This window comes from Haliotis rufescens, unplaced genomic scaffold (assembly GCF_023055435.1).
Source record: "Haliotis rufescens isolate VD_foot unplaced genomic scaffold, xgHalRufe1.0.p SCAF_18, whole genome shotgun sequence".
NCBI classification, from domain to species: Eukaryota; Metazoa; Mollusca; class Gastropoda; order Lepetellida; family Haliotidae; genus Haliotis; species Haliotis rufescens.
This window is the reverse complement of record NW_025963868.1, coordinates 1,539,024-1,551,436: the sequence shown is the minus strand read 5'-3', so window position 1 is coordinate 1,551,436 and position 12,413 is coordinate 1,539,024. Positions and strand designations below refer to the sequence as shown.

The following is a 12,413-nucleotide window of genomic DNA, read 5'->3' as shown; positions in this document are numbered from 1 at the left end:
TACTCTCTCAAAAAGTAGGGGCTCATGAAACATAAAACTTAGGATCAGTCGTTGGAAGAAAGATCATACAGTTCCTCCGTGCACGTGGGGAGGGGTTCGTTCTTGATTTCGACACTTCAGAAAAAGGTCGTCAGATGTCTCTGGGCCATTAGTATTGTAGATTTCCATTATCCACAGTAACACATAAGCTTTCTACTCTTGCACGAATGCAGTATGTGTGATCAGAGTGGGAACTCGAATTGGACCATGCCACGACGTACAAACGAATGTTTTGACTAATTGTGAGGCATTACACATTTTTGATCAAGTCACCCCAAACTTTCATTTGTTTACCTTCACACTCCTGTAGTCTTGCTTGGTCGCTAACTTTACACCGTCTTGCACCGCCAACATGTTCTGTCAAGTTGTCATATTAAACCTAGTTCCTCCTGTTTCTTTTCCATCCATTACCATAACTCGACATGTTCATGTTATCATTGGTTATTTTCGAATATATATATCCGTCTCGCTATGTGTTTCAAATTATGTTTAGTTATGTTATTCCTGTTACAGTACACGAGTCCTGTCGAATGCTTCATTGCTATCATATCATGCAACGTTGATGGGTCTTTCAATCAACTATTTTATATAAATGTTTAAAGCAATTTTAGAAATAAAATATAGAAAAAACTACAGTTTGTTTATGTTATATGTCCTATTTAATGATGAAATACTATATCTACCTAAACGTATATAATTGTTATTTCACTAGCTATGACATAACACGTTATGCCGGAACTAATGGTTTCCTACAGGAAGGAAATACATAATACATTGAACATTATACTTTTCTTGTCCCGTAACATTGAGTGTACATGTGCTCCTGTGGACAAACATACAGTAACTATACAAATGTTGGTTATGAATAAATCATAACGAGGAAGAATTTGACAAATCACGATTATCACGAGTTCATGTCTTAGAGTAAAACAGAGGTGCATGCCAGTCGCCCAGAATGCATTTGCTACATGTGCGTCTATATAACGTGAATACCAACAACGATTCAACAAACATTCGTTGATTGACGTGGTACGCCCTTGATAAACCAGTGGTCATATGGGTTTCCTATCCTTATCCTTTGAAGCACAAGGCCCAGTGAAGGCTAATGTGTCATATAGTGCTGGTAATTGTTATACAGCAATGTTCTGCAGAGGCAAAGACGCTGTTACAATCCGACTATGGTCTTATCAAATTTGAAGGCGAAACGTGCAGTTGGCAGCAGATAGCCGCAAGTATGTTTTCACGGTAGTACTGTTCTGTGACCCTCCTGTTGATTATGTGGTGATCTGCCATGATGATCTCATCCCTACCCCATAACTCAACCACCGCCATACCTGTCATTTTTGCAGATGTCGGCGTTACGTCTTTGGTACGTCTCCAAACACGGTCCCGCCTGTCACGGAAGTGTAAGGTGAACTTGATTCGTATGGCGACATTTTACATGCATTTCTTCTATTCGTCCAGTGCCTACATTGTCTGCACTTCTGGCTATCAGTCAAACGTGGGATTACATGTGGTCGTGGAACACGCAGATGAGCTGCATGAAGTCGAATGATCTACCGGAAAACACCAGTAATCATTGGCCGTTTATTTTCTATATTCAACAGAGCCTGGGTCGTGCGAATGTCCTGAACATAATTGATCTCTTGGGTTTAGAATCTGTTCCAATATCTGCTTATCACACAGATTGTGACAAACTGAGTGTTGTGACAAAACTAACTGCGCATTTATTAAGTGACCTTACATTCAGTGGTATTATTTCTTATTGCAACCTCCGTCGTTTCGGAACAAAACGTGTATCATTCAGCAATATCCCAGCTATATGGTGGCGGCCTATAAATAATCGAGTTTGGACCATAGAATACAGTGACTGACATTATGAGGAACGGTCAACATCGTTCAGTAAGATGACATACTCTCAGTCAAGTAACCAAGCCTTACAACCAATCTTTTCAGTGACCTCATGCTATTTAATCACAGTTTTGACATTATGTATATAGATCGAGATGTACATGTGTCGATCGTTTCAGTATTACGTACCTACACAGTGATCACCCGTGTAATAACATTTCACATTTATTGCACATTATGTAATATCGACACCTGCGGCCGGGACGATGTTTTGCATCAGCTGGTCTTTCGAATGGGGGCCTCGGTAACACTGTGCAACTGTCTACTCTACTCCGGATTCTCCAGAAAACACCAGTAATGCATACGCACTACGAACGCATATAAAAACTGTATCATCAACATATTTTTCTTTATTATATCCGGAGGTAATTTTTCGTGCTCCGAAAGTGGTGTAGCCTAGAGGTAATTAGAACAAATTCCATATCAGATAAATAAACTAACAAATCCCTTTCCATATTCATAAGAAATCTCTGCTCACATTCCACATGTCCATTTTCCAAAGGTCAGAGAACCTTGCTGATTTTACTGACTTGTCACAGAGAAACAATTTGTTGTGGTCACTCAAGTTTTTTGTTTTCCTATGTGATATCCGGTAATGTCCACAATAAAGGATTTCATTATTACGCAATTCCTTCTATGTGAGGCTCAAACGTATCATTCAACCCTCGTTCTACAAGTAAGTTTACAACAGCTTCTACTGCCACAACAAGTAGTTGATGACTAAACTCCGTGAATGTCTTATGGGAACGTAAGAACTTAAAAGAATGCCGTGGCATGTAGCTAGCTACTTATCCAAGTTTATACTTCATTTGTTGAACTGTCACATCACTAATATGTCATTACTGGGACTGTTATTTTTTGTGATTCCATGGTCGTTGTTCACGTGAACAATTGATTTGCCTTTGCATGTGTTTGCATGGGTGCTACTGGTGGGGCAGGTTACCCTCATCTTTTCGCGAATACCCTGTATCATCACGATTATTAAGTGATTCATAAACACATCCGTGATATAGAGATTTCTTATGATTATGGAAAGGCATTTGTTGCTTTTATTAATAATTATTTATATTATACAAGTATCAGTTCCTCAACAGCCACTTTATTTTAATGAGACCTCAAAATACCTTCAAAGATTCATAAGTAAATCAAGAAGAGGCGCCTCTGCAGTATTTGGTTACACTATAGGATTAAGTTGAGGTGAAATGGTGTTTAAAGTCTAAAGTCATTTTCCTTTTAGGGTTAACAACAAATAGAGTATTACGGTCAACGTTAAATCTAGCTAATGTTGTTTAATATTATTATGCATGTTTACTAGATGTCAATAGAATTGTTCCATGATGTCAGGGGTCATGTTTAAAGCTGTTCGAGGGATTGTTTTGCATATTGTATGTGCTTTGAGAAGTGGTACCGGACAACTCTCTACGATGAGTGAGACCCGTCGTTTGTTTCACTTTTATTTCCCTTGCTTTTTCTGAATAAATATATTTAGCGCGCATGCACCGAATTGTAAAATGATGTGAAGTTGATATATATACGTTGATGATAAAATGAAAATTCGTATTTACAGGAGTTGTACAATTCCTGGTTAGTCTGTATCTTATAGTAATCACAAGGTTCAATGTTACATATATTTCCAGTCTTATATGATACTGTCTTGTATCAGCAGTAGTTACATTACATATTGCCTAAACTCAAGATTACAACGTAAAGATCTAAATTAGATATACATATGTGATAGTTACTATAATGATGATCATTTCAGAAATCTAGAAATATCGATTCAATGTGGGTACTGTAAGATGCACGTAGCCTGTCCTGTACTCGGCAATGGCGCACTAATCAGCTTCAGTTTCCATGAGTCAATGAAACATGGGCAAGTTTGTTAATATCAAGGAAGTATTATTGCAAACGTGTCAGTTTAAGCGATCTAGCGTCACGCACTTGGTGAAGTTGGTAGCCCAGTGGTTAAAGCTTTGCCTCTTCATACCAAAGACCAGGATAAGATACCCAACATAGACGTAATACGTGAACCCCATGTCTGGTGTACACAGGGATCGATATGGTTGAAACATACATACGAAAACTGTGTTTGCATGAGCGGTCGTCGGGAAAACTAATTAACAAGTTAATTCTGCATAAAATTAATTCTGCATAAAGCGTAACCATCATGTTTGGTTGTTTGTGGTTTAAAGCCGCACTTAGCAATATTCTAGATATACGACGGCTGTCTGTAAATAATCGAGTCTGGACCAGACATTCTACTGATTAACACCATGAACATCGATCAACGCAGTTGGGATACGATGACATACATCGACCAAGTCAGCGAGCCTGACCACCCGATCCCGTCAGTCGCCTCTTACGACAAGCATAGTCGCCTTTTACGACAGGCATGGGTTGCTGAAGAACAAATTTAACCCTAATGCCTAATCTTTGTATACGGAAAAGAACGCGTTTCATTTCATTATAAAACACACACACGCACGCGCGCGCGCGCACACACACACACACACACACACACACACACACACACACACACACACACACACACACACACACACACACACACATACATATGGGCTGCATATAGACTTGGTGAGAGTCCTGAGCTGATAACAAGCCTTTACCTGCCTGACTGCCAAACTCTTTCAGCTTCATTTTACTGAGAAGCTGAGACTTCGATGTAGTAATTTTCTATTTTTGTATCTTCAACAGTTGATGCCTTGATCATATAGTGAGGAACTCTGTTTTGTTATCCTTCAACTTAACATTAGAGGTGGGTGTTGATGCGATATTAAATTGCAAGTCACCTTTTGTAAATGATACTGCTGCATTCCCAAAAGGACATGAGGAAAAAAAGAATGAGAGAATATTTCATTAAGGAAATATTTATATAAAGTTGCAATGTTTAAAATTGACATTAATGTTACATATTCCTTTAACAATTTTCCTTGTAAAGAGGAACTTGGAATCGAGACAAAATGAAGGCACACACCCATGAAAACAATAACGTTATTTCATTATTTTGTTTGAATTAACTTACCCTAGATTCTGATTTTCTTGAAATATAGACAAAACTTGACTTATAATAACACAGTAATTTCAGTAAAGGCATTCTGAAATGCTCTTGATTAGAATTTTAACCATTTTCTCCCGACGAAGTAATTCCACTAATTACTATGATCAATGATTATCTTTGTGTAAATATATCCACCCACCCCTCACTTTTTGCCCCTAATATCAATTTAATTAAGAGCCCATTTAATTGTCATTGGTACATGACAGATGCCGGAAGTTTGATTTTCCTTCTGACATATGACATATAAACACAACACTACTTACTGCTAGAGAAGGACAGACTTATTAGACAGAAGTTCTCTCATCAAGCTGGAGTTACTGTAACAGCCAGGATGACTTGTGCTTTCGATTTTGTGGGAGCCGAGGGGAAATGCCATCTTCCATGCTATTGTTTTGATAATAGTTGACTCTGTGTGTGATTGTCCGGACCATATCTCTCAAACTAGTATGTATTTTTGACACTTTGCACACACAAAGACCAGTTTGTGAACTGGTGCCTTATGCTATTTAGGGGTTTTCAGAATTCATATTTTTTTTCTGTTTCCACGGTTACAACTTTGAATCGCTCAAATATAATAAAATACAGCTTCTAAGTAAGAAAGTAAGAAAGTGTCAATGAGCTCATCCAGAGTCAAATTATGGATGATGTTCCATCCATGAGTATTGTCCAGAGATATATTAACGGGAACCCTAGTCATTTCAGCTATAGGAATGAAATTACCATCTTTGTTGCGTGACACATACTAAATGAATGGATTACAAACTCGCTCAAACTTTGCACATTGCACATGTATAGCTCACTGTCCACGGTGATACATCCTGGTGACTGGCATGCCAATTTTGCAAACATTCAATCACTATCTGTTAATTATTTATATGATATATAAAATAAAATATACATCGAAAATCACTTTTGCGTTTCTTTTTTGCAGTGTATGTAACAGCATTGTCCACATGTCTATCAGAATACTCTCACTGTATCAGCCCTCTAGTGTTAACACCTTATTACGCTAACGCATTCCAAATCAAGGTAAACAACAGGTAAATGTAATATTTATTGAAAAACTTATATTTTACAAAATGATTGTTGTTCACATAATGTTGTATAGGAAATATAAGATAGAAGCTTCAAGGTTACAAGCTACCGCCTCGATCAGCGATGACAACACACAGTAACTACATTTTTTTCTTTATCATTAGTCTTCATCACTGCATTGCATAAACTCGGCCATTCGCAAGTTCTGCAATGGACAAGCAAGTGCGTTGACGTGATATATCACACGACACAATCAACCATATTCCATAAATGTTAATATCAAACGCCAGGATCTCGCAGGATCCTTGTATCACACATAGGGGTATCTATGGCTGCACATGGTACTGTGGACCTCTGTAACAGGAAGCTGGAGAGTGGAGAGACGTGTAGATGTGGAACTATTCCCTCAGACGAGGCTGCTCCTGGTACTGTGGTTCTCTGTTAGAGGAAGCTGAAGAGTGGAGAGACGTGTAGATGTGGAACTGTTCCCTCATACGAGGCTGCACCTGGTACTGTGGTTCTCTGTTAGAGGAAGCTGAAGAGTGGAGAGACGTGTAGATGTGGAACTGTTCCCGCACACGAGGCTGCTCCTGGTACTGTGGTTCTCTGTTAGAGGAAGCTGAAGGGTTGAGAGACGTCTGTGGTCCTCTGTAGGGGAAGCTGAAGGATGGAGAGACGTGTAGATGTGGAACTGTTCCCTCACATTAGGCAACACCTGGTACTGTGGTCCTCTGTAGAGGAAGCGGAAGGGTGGAGAGACGTGTAGATGTGGAATTGTTCCCTCATATGAGGCTGCGCTTGGTGCTGTGGCCCTCTGAAGAGGAAGCTGAAGGGTGGAGAGACGTGTAGATGTGGAACTGTTCCCTCATACGAGGCTGCACTTGGTGCTGTGGCCCTCTGTAGAAGAAGCTGAAGGGTGGAGAGACGTGTACATGAAGAACTGTTCCCTCTACCCTCACATAAGGCTGTCCCTGGTACGGTGGTCCTGTGTAGAGGAAGCTGAAGAGTGGAGAGACGTGTAGATGTGGAACTGTTCCCTCAGTAGTCGCTCATAATCATGCAGGGATAAGGCATCCTCGTCATTGATGGAAGCGTACGGTGCATCACTGATGTCACGGGATAGTCTCTCTCCCACCACAGTGAGATATTCACCACATCTATAAATACAACATAACACTTTCATAAACTACAGATGACTTTGACTTCCACAAACGTTGAATGATACATGTGTTAAATTGAGGTTGGCAATGCAAATACGCAATATATTTATATAGTAATATTTGCCCACCTTTCGCAATATAAAATACCAAATACAGGCATTGTTTATTTAGTTATCAGATAACTTGTGTAAATGATGTTTCACACAATAGAAAGCACCTGAACAAGTGGTTCAGTTGGGGCTTGTCCTAATTGCAGTTAATCAATAGTTTAGACCTAACATACAAAACTCTGTCAATTTACCCGAAGCATAATAAAATGCATGTACCTTAAGCTGTGTCCCTCTGGAAGTAAAGAAAGGTTGAACTTGTCAAATTATGTAACGAATAAGACTTCGCGCAATGAGCTTTCTTTTACAAAATACGAACAGGGCTGACGAACCCAAGACTTCGGCGTTTCTAGATATTTTAAAAAGGTGAACTTATGGTTGGTTTCATATTAAGAGAGTTATTTGTTTACTCACCTTTCACGTCCTTGCAGCCAAGAATAGCAACTGCTGCAACAACAACTGTCACAACCGCGAGCATAACAGAGTAGACGGCTACAATAGGGACGATGTCGTCTACGTTCACATCATCTTCTGGCGTAAGACAAAGGTTACTCACATGTACATGTATACTCAACATGATAATTCTCATGAGAATGCCAACCATGCATTACCATATTGCAACCATTGGAGATTAACAACCTAATATTTAATGTTTATGTTAATATACATTTTAATTATGGGATATCAGGAATGTCCATGGAACAAACTTTCTCTTGGGGTAACCTGGAACAATTAGCAAACTACGAACCCTTTTTTTAAGCTGAGGAAACCCTGACTACATCACATAAAAGTGCAAAAAGAGAAGCGAGCAATGAGCAATGGATGAGGGATCGATTGTTCCTCATCACTCCAGCTTGGAAATGGTGTAAGACGAAACGTCGCTAAATGAAATAAACCAGAATTTGTCAACCATAAAGTTGTATGTTTTGTTTTTCACTCACCAACTACTAGAATGCCTATGACCGTTATCCAGGCCCACGGATTGGTTTCTCAAACATGGCGTATTACATAACCCATGTAATGTTTCATGATGGCTCATTTCTATGTTTCAGAAGTGTCATTACAATATATTATGGCTTTTAATAGTAAAAATGTAATACCGTAAGGTTGTGAAATGGGAATGAATTTGATTTGACTCTTAGTCTAAGCTTCCCGGCTTCAGAAGGGAAATAGATTGACTTAGATTGATTGAAGTCGTTAGCATAGTACCACACACATCAGTTCGAGTTGCGCGGTCATTACACAATCATACCAGTAGATAACCTGAAAACACCAACCTTCTATCTCCTGGTAGCTCCCTTCATTTTCCTCATCCCGGATATATGAGACCACGCTGATGGAAATGAATAATAATATTAAACATGATCTCGGACCGGATAATCTGTGATACACTATCAATTTACATTGTGCTCCAAACTGTCTATAGTTTCACTCTCATAGCCATGCAAAGTCATATCACTGTGTAGAGTGTAACTATTTATTCACTTCACTGGAGGATTGATGATAGATACTCACCGATTATTAGTGTATCCTCTCTCTGAAAGTTACAATGTTGTGCAGTTAATTAGGTATATGAACAACAAATGACTCTTTATCATTGCATAGCTTCAAACTAATGGTAAATAGTTTCAACAATGATATGTGACTCCAGCGTTATCCAAATCATTTGAAGGATAAGCAAGCACCATTTATCAACAGTGGTGCATGTAATGCTTCGTGATGACCTCTTTTAAAGTTTATCCAAATTAATTGAAATTTCTTGTCAAATGCTAATTTTGACACCAACCTTCAATTTCCTGGTAGCTCCCGTCTGTTTCAGCGTCCCGGGTATATGCGACCACGCTGAGGGAAAGAAATGTTGAAAGTGACTGGAATCGAAGGAACTAATCAAGGCAATTAGCAAGCAGATAAATTGTGACACAATCAATTTAGATTCGTTCCAAACTGCATAGATACAGTTTTGTTCCTTTAGCCATGCAAGGTGAAATCGCAATGTTTAGGTGAACTATTCACCCACCTCACTTGATAGATAGCAGATACTCACCGGTTATGAATGTTTCCTCTCTCTGAAAGTTAGAGTTATGTGTAGATAATTATGTATACAGATTTCAAGATAAATAACGGATCAACTAATTACTCGTATCATTACATACCTTTGAAATAATAGTTAATAATTTGAACTTTGCATAACATGTCATGTGCCTGTTAATCCAAATTTTAGAAAAAACGCGCCAAAGAAGTTCTCCTTGTTATGAAGCCAGTGTAAACACCTGCAGAAGCCCGGCATTGTAGTTTCAAATAATCTTTTCTATCACAACTAACAAAGAATGGTTAGCCGATGTGAATGACCTAAAATAAATATAACTCTATCTCAACTACTCTTTCATGTTGGCAAATATGTTAGAGAGATGAAATGCTGAGATGACATATTGGGTTTAACGAGAGGATAATAATAATAATAATAATAATTTGCATGTTTAAACACTGTCCTGTTATTCGCTGGAATAATTCAAATCATTTTACATTATAAATGACAAAATTCAAACTATCTCGGCTGCTCTTTCATTAAGTCATTTGGGCAGTAGAAAATGGAATGTATATATCCGATATTGATTCGTATTTCTATTGTCGTACTGTTTATGATTAGTTAATGCATACCATGACGGCTATGTTCATCAATATCATTTTCATTTGAAAGCTTTTACTTTAATACTGAGACAGTATTTCATTTGAAAGCTTTTTCTTTAATACTGAGACAGTATTAAAGTAAAAGCTTTCAAATGAAAATGATATTGATGAACACGCTATACGTGAAACATGGAAGACATTATATAATCGTTGTTACCGTCAGTGTTATTCTATAAAACCAGCATGTCAATGACGGTTTGGTGATAGGTGGAATGTGTGGGGCTTGACATATGATATCAGTGGATTTATTCTTCAACTATATAGTTTACTTCCTTGTTTTTTATTTTGAATAAACGAAAAGAAGGCCATGTTTCCCTGTCCTTGATATTCAGCAACGAACGATTTTCGCATAACGTCACACAACCCTAACTATACACATCACGTATCGTTATTGCATTAAATCTTCATGAATAACTTTGAACCAAGAATATATAGTGTACAGTTTGCAATTAGAAAAGAAAATTGTTTCGTTGACATCAGTCGATCAGGTGAATACACGACTCATTCGTAGTTAATCTAACTGAAGGTCAGTTTCTGATATCTTGACCAAGGACCCAGTGGTCAAAAATGTGAACAACGACCTACGCTGCCTGGTTTATGTGCACACAACCATTTACTTCACATATCAAATTTAGGAGATAAACCTAGTGTGTGTTTAATATAGAGCTTTTGAAAGTAGATTTTATACCTGATTTTTTTATTCGAAACCGAAAGCAATAGTATTTGTACGTCATGTTTTCCGCCTGTAATATTCTGCCACACGTGCTGGGGATAATGTAGAAACCGCGACACGTTATTCAGCAACGATAAGAAAGTAAGATCAATTATTGATATTGCCAAACGGGCGGGTTTCCGAAAGAAGCGCTTCTGAAATTTTCGTTTGTGGTAATGTGGTCATCTGCCACACCCAAATCATGGCCTAGAGTAGATTCGATACGGCGGACCAATCATAATGCAGGATTCTAAAATATTATGGCAGAATCTTTAATGTGACTCTCACGTTATACAAAATCCCTCTCACACCACACAGTATTACCTTGACCTGTCTGTTTTCTACGAACAACAAATATGACGACCACGGCGATGACGACGATCAGCACAGAACAGACAGCAGCCACGGGGACGATGGAAACGGCGGCAGCTTCAGTAACCTCACGTGCTGGAACATTAAATAAATAACAAAAGCATTGTATAGGATTCTAATGTTTCCGATATATAACACATGGAATAGGCAGTCACTTTAATTTGTAAATGTGGTGAACTTCAGTAAAATTGTCGCAAATCTTACGAGTTATCGGAATAGTTTCGTTTGTCGAATTAGGGAGTAAATAAACAATCGATTTCTATCTTTAATACAGATCTTTGTTAATTTGATTCTGAATGAATAGAAACGCTTTGCCATTTGAAAGAATCTCAAGAATCACATTGACGTGATGTCACATCATAAGAATATGGTCAATATCACCTGTTTAAATGATTAATCATCTCTGTGGGTTTAGAGAAAGTTGAAATGAATGAAAATGAAATTGTTCATTACAGGAGTGATCCAAATAAATGTTACAGATTCTGTCTATCACCAGCAATGTTGTAGAAGTAATGTTACAGATTCTGTCTATCACCAGCAATGTTGTAGAAGTCTTACAGGAAACATCCAGGGTCAGGTTCCGTGATGTATTCCCGTGTGTGTTGTTGACGTGACAGGTGTACTGTCCAGACATAGATCTGTCAACAGCTGGTATATACAACACAGCCTCCCTCTGTCCCGTGATCTCCCTCTGTCTGGATGTGTCCCACCAGGTCACAGTGCAGGCGGGGTTACAGTCAGCAGAACATCTCACTGTGAGAGGGTCACCTTCTACTGCAGACACGTTATCTCTGTTACCATTAAACTGTACCGTGTCTGGTCCATCTGAATAACAGAAATAATCTTATCATTTTCCTGACATAACTGATGGCCACACAGCCATAGCTGTCCAGCTGTTGTCGTTATCAAGGTGATGCCAGGTTAGAATGACCGTCCCCAGCAACCTATGCTATTCGTGAGAGGCGACTCTATAGATCGGGTGGCCGTGGTGGTCAGGCCCAGTGACTTGGTAGATAACCATCATTCGAGGACGTGGGTCGTAGTTCACAATTTCAATCACAGGTTTGTCTGGTCAAGACTGGCCGCCGTCATAAAGCTTGGATATCGCTGGTCTTTCAAGTGTAAAAGTCAGTATCGCTAGTGCTGGGGGTCACGATGTCATGTACCATAGGGGCGGTCGGGTAGCCTAGTGGTTAAAGCGTTAGCTCGTTACGCCGAAGACACGGGTTCGATTCCCGATATGGGTACAATGTGTGAAGCCTATTTCTGGTGTCCCCCGCTGTGATATTGCTGGAATATTGCTAAAAGCG

The 12,413-nt window shown here is 38.9% G+C and overlaps 1 protein-coding gene across 1 annotated transcript in view; it reads right to left on the bottom strand.

The window, feature by feature from the left end:
* Nucleotides 1-6,123: 6,123 nt before the first annotated feature.
* The window catches only part of LOC124123007 (pregnancy-specific beta-1-glycoprotein 8-like), an 88,900-nt gene continuing 82,610 nt past the window's right edge, over nt 6,124-12,413 (bottom strand). Inside the window, exons 4-12 of the mRNA XM_048398106.1 lie at nt 11,662-11,928; nt 11,056-11,178; nt 9,376-9,397; nt 9,118-9,173; nt 8,847-8,868; nt 8,609-8,664; nt 7,746-7,862; nt 7,551-7,566; nt 6,124-7,221 (exon numbers count right to left, since the gene is read on the bottom strand). Coding sequence (XP_048254063.1) covers nt 7,020-7,221; nt 7,551-7,566; nt 7,746-7,862; nt 8,609-8,664; nt 8,847-8,868; nt 9,118-9,173; nt 9,376-9,397; nt 11,056-11,178; nt 11,662-11,928 — 881 coding nt within the window. The 3' untranslated portion in view covers nt 6,124-7,019. The remainder of the gene's footprint in view (nt 7,222-7,550; nt 7,567-7,745; nt 7,863-8,608; nt 8,665-8,846; nt 8,869-9,117; nt 9,174-9,375; nt 9,398-11,055; nt 11,179-11,661; nt 11,929-12,413) is intronic.